The 7,841-nt window shown below is 40.7% G+C and overlaps 1 protein-coding gene across 1 annotated transcript; it reads right to left on the bottom strand.

The window, feature by feature from the left end:
* Positions 1–6,610: 6,610 nt before the first annotated feature.
* Positions 6,611–7,546, bottom strand: LOC132864790 (olfactory receptor 52B2-like). Its single transcript, XM_060898209.1, has one exon. The coding sequence runs from the start codon at positions 7,544–7,546 to the stop codon at positions 6,611–6,613; it is 936 nt and encodes a 311-aa protein (XP_060754192.1).
* Positions 7,547–7,841: the final 295 nt, after the last annotated feature.

Consider the following 7,841-nt stretch of genomic DNA (forward strand, 5'->3'; position numbering starts at 1 on the left):
GAAGATGCAACTGAGTAAATGTCTGAACTTTATTTGGGGTTAATCAGAGTCATTTTAATTGATGGCAGGTGTGTACCCAAAAAGACTGAATGCTGTAATTAAATCAAAAGATACTTCAACAAAGTATTAGGGTGTTTTCACACCTGGTCCCCTTTAAAGGAACCAGACTCAGTCCTCTTTAAGTGGACCAAAAAGTGGACCAACAGAAAAAGAACTCAGTTCTTTTTGTGTTCACACTGTGAATTTATTACAAAGAGGACTGGGTTCTCTTTCTGGTCCAGTTAAGCTTTGATGGGGCCTCAGTCCTCTTTCTGTTCACACCAGGTCCTCTCGAGCCCTCAGACCCCCAGTGCACGGAATTCTGGGTAATTTTCTCTTGAATCAAAATGTCTGCTGCCATGCTTGCCCTGCTGTATTCTTTGATCAAAATAGTGCGGATTAAGGAAAATAAATTTATTCCAGCTATCTATGAGCACAAAACACGGCTGGTAAGTTCTAAAAGGAAGTTGAGTTTCCCCTGCTACAGTCACGTGACCAACTACGGCAAACGAAGAAGGTTAAACTACAGTGAAAAAGGCGAAGTGAACCCGGTGCACTTTTTGTTCACAATGCGCAGATTAGGCAAACCGTACCGTTGATTTTTAGCAAACCATACTGAGACCACCTCATGAGGTTGTCTCAGTTCAGTTCGCTTTAAAGGGGTCTGGGTATGGTTGGAGTGTTCACATATGCGCAAAAAATGCTGAGTCATCGATCTGAGTTCGGTTAGATGGCTGAAAGGGACCAAGTGGGAAAACACCCTGAGTTTAAGGGTGTGCACACTTATACAACCAGCATATTGTACATTTTTTTTATGTTTTTTCCCCCAACAGATTTGTTTGTTTTTCAATTGAATTGTACAGGTTATAGGTCACATTAAAGGTGGGAAAAGTTTTGAAATAATTTATTGTGGTCTCAGTTTTTTCTGATGTAAAAAAATATCATTTTAATGGGGTGTGTACACTTTTTATATTCACTGTAGCTTTTGCAACCCTACAGTGTTAAAATGTGTGCACTCCATATAAAACAATACAAGGTTAAAGCAAATAAACTGTAAATAGACTGGGTTGTGTCAATTATTTGAGCATGATCATATAAATGACTGTAAATGATAGACTGTGCAGCAAAGTAATAGTGTGTAGAGGAAAATATAATTTTTTAGAGAATTTCTGTGCCTCTCAGATCCTTAGAAAATGAGGTCAGACACTGTCTCATGTTTATATAAGATGAAGAATATGTTTGTGTTCTATTTTCTAGGTTAGTATAATATGTACATGTTAGGATAGTGATTAATGATAGAGGGGGTGCCAAGGCTGAACACCCTGAGATTAAGCAGATATCTAATATGCTATTGTTATTTTGGCAAGTATATAATGGTGGGTGTGAAAATAGTGCTTCTCAGGGTGAAATTCCAAATGCCCATGGTGGCTTTTGCAGGACCACAAGGACCAATGATGGTTTACAGATCATGGGACTCACAAGATATTATGCAAATAGCTGTTAAACTAAAGGATCCCATGCAGCATGGACTTAGAGCTGCTGAGGAACTTGGCAGCTTCTGTAAAACATACCTCCCCACCAGCCATGAAATGTGTCAAGTGTTCATAGAGGAACTAGGTTTGGACTTTAGTAAAATCCAGGACAAGTTTCCTGAAGAAGAGGAGCATGCAAATCACCCAGATTGGATGCATGCCAGTAACAGGGCCTACCGAAAGTTCATTACTGGATTGCAGAATGCTATTAGAATGAGGTTTCCAGTCCAAATGGACATCACACAAATAACCTGTAAGCAACAGGATGATGAGACAGTGGCACAATATCTGCAGAGACTGACCAGAGTGCATGATGCATACTCGGGACTCAAAAGGCCGCCCAACATGGTAACCAGTGGGGACATAAAACCTTATGAAGCCCACCTGAGGAATGCTTCCTTCAGTGGCCTGAAGCCTGACATAGTTAAGATGGTCAAAGATGGATGTATTATGTGGGAGGTGTGCAAACTTGCCGACGTGGAAAGGCATGCAGTTCATGTTGAGAAGAGATTAAATGAAAGGATGCAGCAACGCCAGAAAAAAAGGATGACACTCTTCACAACTCCATGCTTCCAGTGGTGCAAGTTACGCAAGCAAGTCAGATGCATGGAGCAGGATGTGGAAAGGCATGTGGAAGAGGTCATGGGAGAGGAGGAGGTCAACAGCGCCAGAATAGCTCCTTCATCTGTGGCTCACTTGATCACTGATGTAACCCGTGTCCACAAAATAAAAGTTCACCTGATCATTGGTGTGACCAGTGTCTGCAATATAAAAGCAGTGAGAGGCCCAAGACCACTGAGAGAGCAGACTGACCACCAGTCCTAGTTGCTCAAGCTTCTGGCAATGAAGTGAGGAGCTGTTGTTGAAGTTATTTTGGGATAATCACAGGTGTGTCGTTTGTGTGCAACCACCAAGCAATGACCAACTGACATTTAGTTCACACACAGTTCTGCACGTGCCCTTAGCAAAATGACAAGGGGATAGGTGGAAGGATTTGGGCCCATGGGTGTTAGTGCCCATAATTGTGTTGTAATTCGAAAGTGCGCATAAGTGAGATGTAAACAAACCTTTGGAAATTGGGCAAAACAGTATATTTTAACCATTTTATTCAATTTTAGGGTGCAAATTAGACACTAGGAAGATTGAATTCACTTTTTGGGTCATTCTTCTAGACAATCAAGTTGATATTCTACGTTTCACCTCCGACCGTTGCCTATGACCTTTAAAAACAAGCACTACTTGAACAAAAACTACTTGCCCTCCTTTCCTTCTGACCTGCAAATTTCTCAACAACTTTCTGGTTAAAGTCAGCAATCTCAGTAACCAGTCTCTTTTCCATTGATGGCATTGAATGCACTCTTTTCCAGTGTATTCAGCCTCTCCTGCATCTAACTGTTCAGCAATGCTAAGCCTGTCAAAGAAAATTAGCTTTAAACAGTTGACAAGATGGCTACAGCTACTTTTGTGCCATTTGCACTTTTCAGAATGTGAAGATTTGCAAATCATGGAAACCCTGGATTTCACAGGGCTTTGAACCGGTTCAAGGAACGAAAACGAAAACCGGGAACTTTTTCTATTTCACATGGAACAGAAACGAAACCAGAAACTTTATTATTTTTTATGTTCCGGAACAGAAACGCTTATTAAAAATAATGGTAACCGGTTAATACCGGTTTTTATTTCGTTCCTCAAAGTTTCCGTAGTCATTCTTCTCCTGCGCAAATTTCTATGACCCGCTGGGGTTCACTTCCTGTGTGACGTTCGCTGACTGAATGGAGAGAGCGGGAAGGTGGACTACTATCATGTCTCCATTACTGAGTGTCTGTGAGCAAAGAAGAGCCTGAACTTTGCAGCCTCCCTATTGGCTGTTTGTAAAAATGTATCAGTTGTTGCCCTTCCCACGGGAATCATCGCGGGCTCGAGAGACGAGACCTGGCGAGTTAGTTCGTTGGTAGCAGAACAAAATGTCTGGACACAAATCGGGTTTTCAGAAAAGGAAAGAAAATAAACGGAGGGTCGAAAATACAAAAAAGGAGGCAGAAAATGCAAAACGAGTTTTAAGGTAGGACAAATGGTTAGTTTTCTGAGGCAGCCCGCCGTGGCTGCCTGCAGGCTCATTTATTATAGCCCATTTAGTTAAAATAGTTGATATAAACTGTTTATAGTTATAGTTATGTGATGGTTGTCCTGATTTAGACTGGTTTTTTTTTGGGGGGGGGGGGGGGTTGCGCGATGTTGCACGATGTTGCACCCGGGTCCAGATTAGGGCAGAACCGGCCCTGGCTACATTTCAGGTGTAGTTTGTTTTATGAATGTATGTACTTGCATAGATGTGTACTTGGTCTTCCAATATGGCGCCTAACAAAATCTCGTGGCGCGGTGACGTCATGCGGTAGCCCTCTATAGGGCCTGACTAGCCTTTGGTAACACACTAAACGAATTCTCTTTCATTTTTGGCACTTTTTCTGTTTGTGTAGATGGGAAGACATACTGAGAATCCAAATCGCCAACATTTGAAATAATAATTGTTTTGAATTATTTCTTGTCTTATTTAATGAAGGTTGTAATAGAATTAGCCTACATTTGGCTTAAGCCGGATGAGACAGAGACATAATTTTATAGCCATTTGTTAAACAGCTGACAGGGAACATAATTAACCGTTCCGGGAACGAAATTTTTTTGTTCTAACCGGTTCGGGAACGTCTATTTAATGGTGGAACCCAAAACCGGAAACGTTAAAATTCCGTTTCTGTTCGGAACGAACCGATAGGAAAAAAATTCTGGTTCAAAGCCCTGCAAAGACAACACATCAAATGTTGAAACTGAAAATTGTCTCATCTCATCTCATTATCTCTAGCCGCTTTATCCTTCTACAGGGTCGCAGGCAAGCTGGAGCCTATCCCAGCTGACTACAGGCGAAAGGCGGGGTACACCCTGGACAAGTCGCCAGGTCATCACAGGGCTGACACATAGACACAGACAACCATTCACACTCACACCTACAGTCAATTTAGAGTCACCAGTTAACCTAACCTGCATGTCTTTGGACTGTGGGGGAAACCCACGCAAACATGGGGAGAACATGCAAACTCCACACAGAAAGGCCCTCGCCGGCCACGGGGCTTGAACCCAGACCTTCTTGCTGTGAGGCGACAGTGCTAACCACTACACCACTGTGCCACCACTGAAGATTGTGTTTTTTGAAAATATATGCTCCTTTTGCATTTGATGTCAGCAACTTTTCAGAAAAGTTGGGAGAGGGGCAACAAAAAACTTAAAAAGTTGTGTAATGCTAAAAAAAACTGAATTTGGTCAATTGGCAACAGGTCAGTAACATGATTGGGTATAAAAAGAGCATCCCAGAAAGGCTGAGTCTCTCTGAAGTAAAGATGGGGAGGGGTTCACCACTCTGTGAAAGACTGCATGGGCAAACAGTGCAACAATTTAAGAATAACGTTCCTCAATATAAAATTGCAAAGAATTTGGGGATCACATCATCTATGGTCCATAATAGCGTGAAAAGGTTCAGAGAATCTGGAGAAATCTCTGTATGCAAGAGACAAGGCTGAAAACTGACATTGGATGCCTGTGATCTTCAGGCCCTCAGGCAACACTGCATTAAAAGCAGGAACATGTCTGGAGTGGAAATCACTGTATGGGCTCAGGAACACTTCAGAAAACCATCGTCTGTGAAAACAGTTCATTACTGCATCCACAAATGCAAGTTAAAGCCAGATATAAACAATATTCAGAAACACCACCACCTTCTCTGGGCCCGAACTCTTTTATGATGGACTGAGGCAAAGTGGAAAATTGTCCTGAGGTTTGATGAATCAAAAGTAGAAATTCTTTGTCAAACTCATGGACATCACATTTGCCAGGCTAAAGAGGAGAGGGACCATCTGGCTTGTTATCAGTGCACAGTTCAAAAGCCAGCATCTGTGATGGTATGAGGGTGCATTAGTGCACATGACATGGGTAGCTTGTGCATGTGGGAAGACATCATTAATGCTGAATGATTTATACAAGTTTCAGAGCAATATGCTGCCATCCAGACAAAGTCTTTTTCAGGGAAGGCCTTCCTTCTTTCAGCAAGACAATGCTAAACCACTTTCTCAACATATTAAAAACTTCATGACTCTGTAATAAGGGAGTCCAGGTCCTAAATTGGCCTGCCTGCAGCCCAGACCTGTCTCCCATTTAAAACATTTGGCGCATTATGAAGTGCAAAATACAGCAAAGGAGACCCCGAACTAATGAGCAAATGAAATTGTATATCAGGCAAGAATGGGACAATATTTTGCTTTCGCAGGCAAGCTGGAGCCTATCCCAGCTGACTATGGGCGAGAGGCAGGGTACACCCTGGACAAGTCACCAGATCATCACAGGGCTGGCACACAAAGACAAACAACCATTCACACTCACGGTCAATTTAGAGCCACCAATTAAGCTAACCTGCATGTCTTTGGACTGTGGGGGAAACCAGAGCACCCAGAGGAAACCCATGCAGACACAGGGAGAACATGCAAACTCCACACAGAAAGGCCCTCATCAGCTGCTGGGCTTGAACCCAGAACCTTCTTGCTGTGAAGCAACAGTCTAGACCACCGTGCCGCCCCAACATGATGATTCATGTTACATCAAATCCATTGGTGTGGAAGGGTGAGTCTCAAGGAGAATTTGACCAGTTGTAAAAAGGAGTCAAAATGACCAATATCAAAAACTTCCTTAGTATGACAAAGAAATAGCATATACTCACAAATGTTCAAGACTGCGAATATTTCCTTTCCTTGGTATATTGTTTTTAATGTTTGAAAACTTTTTGTTCATTTCTATTTTAAATAAAAACTAAAATAAATATATAATATAATACAAATATATAAGTACAATAAATTCTCCACTTGTATATCAGTGCATACATTTCAGACTAATACAGAGTAGTTATTTTGTGTATCTTAATTTATTTGCTCAATTGCAGAAAATAAAATATGTACATGTTTTCGTTTAGTGAAGTGTTATCTAGAAGAAAACTTTCTTTGTCAGAACTTAAACATTGTTTGTCGGATTTCCCTTGTTTTCAATCCATAAATAAGTGGGTTAAGAATTGGAGGAAAGATAATAACTGAAACACCAAAAGCTCTTCTTAAATGTGGAGATACTACTTCTAACCTGTGAGAAAGCAGTGTTAAGAATGTGTAACTCTCAAAACTTAGAAAAATAACTAAATGTGTCCCACAGGTTTGCATTGCTTTACTTATAGAATTTTTCTGTTGTGTAGTAAGACAGGTAATTAGGATTTTGATATATGTTAATGACACTATCAGTATGGAAGAACCTTGGACAAGAGCTATACAAAACAAGCCGTAATAGTTAACCACTCTTGTATCCTCACAGCTTAGCTTCAATAAAGATGGATTATTGCAGAATGTGTCCACTATATCGGTCCTGCAGATTTCTTTGCTTAATGTGAGCACAAATAAAGCCCCAATCATAGTACAATTTACAGACCAGACCAAGAAAATTAATTTTATCAAAACAGCTCGTGTGATCACATTATGATATCTCAAAGGCTGGCAAATGGCAATGTACCTGTCATAAGACATAACAGTGAGAAATAAAAGAGATCCATTCCCATATAGGTGAATAAACAGGCCTTGCAAGGCACAAGCAGGGTAGGAGATTTCTCGAGTCTGAGACAATATGCTACAAACCAGCTGAGGGTAAAAAGCTGTAGAGCCCAAAAGGTCACAAATGGATAAATTAAATAACAGTATGTACATCGGTTTATGGAGATCCCTTTTTACAATAATTGTCACAAGTAACGTGGAGTGGAAGGACAAAATTAAACAGTATGTGATGATGCCAAAAATGTATATAAAAAATATACTGGATGGTGGTAGGTCCAACCTTTCCATGGTCAGAATTGTCATGAAGCGTGTTAAATTTGAATGTATAAGATATGTCTTTGCTTCCATTTTAACTACAAGGCCTGGCAAAAATTATAAGATAACAAAATACAGGTTTAATATTTATCATAAGCTTTCTTACTGAAAACAAGCTTGTAAGACCAAGTTGTTGACAACTACATTATAAAAGTGCCACAGGATCACAAAACCCATACACTGAACACATCTGAAGTGATGGTCTTCATTTTCACCACTCAGGCTTCCCCCAGAGAACAAGATATTTGGATCCCTATTTGTTAATTTTATCCCCCAGATCAAATATTCATCAAATCCCAGTTGTTAACTCTAGGTTACATGGGACTGT

Source organism: Neoarius graeffei, chromosome 17, assembly GCF_027579695.1.
Source record: "Neoarius graeffei isolate fNeoGra1 chromosome 17, fNeoGra1.pri, whole genome shotgun sequence".
In the NCBI taxonomy this organism is placed as follows: domain Eukaryota; kingdom Metazoa; phylum Chordata; class Actinopteri; order Siluriformes; family Ariidae; genus Neoarius; species Neoarius graeffei.

What these genes read in the sequence shown, in the direction of transcription:
- LOC132864790 (XM_060898209.1), bottom strand. Translation starts at nt 7,546, where the DNA reads ATGGAAGCAAAGACATATCTTATACATTCAAATTTAACACGCTTCATG.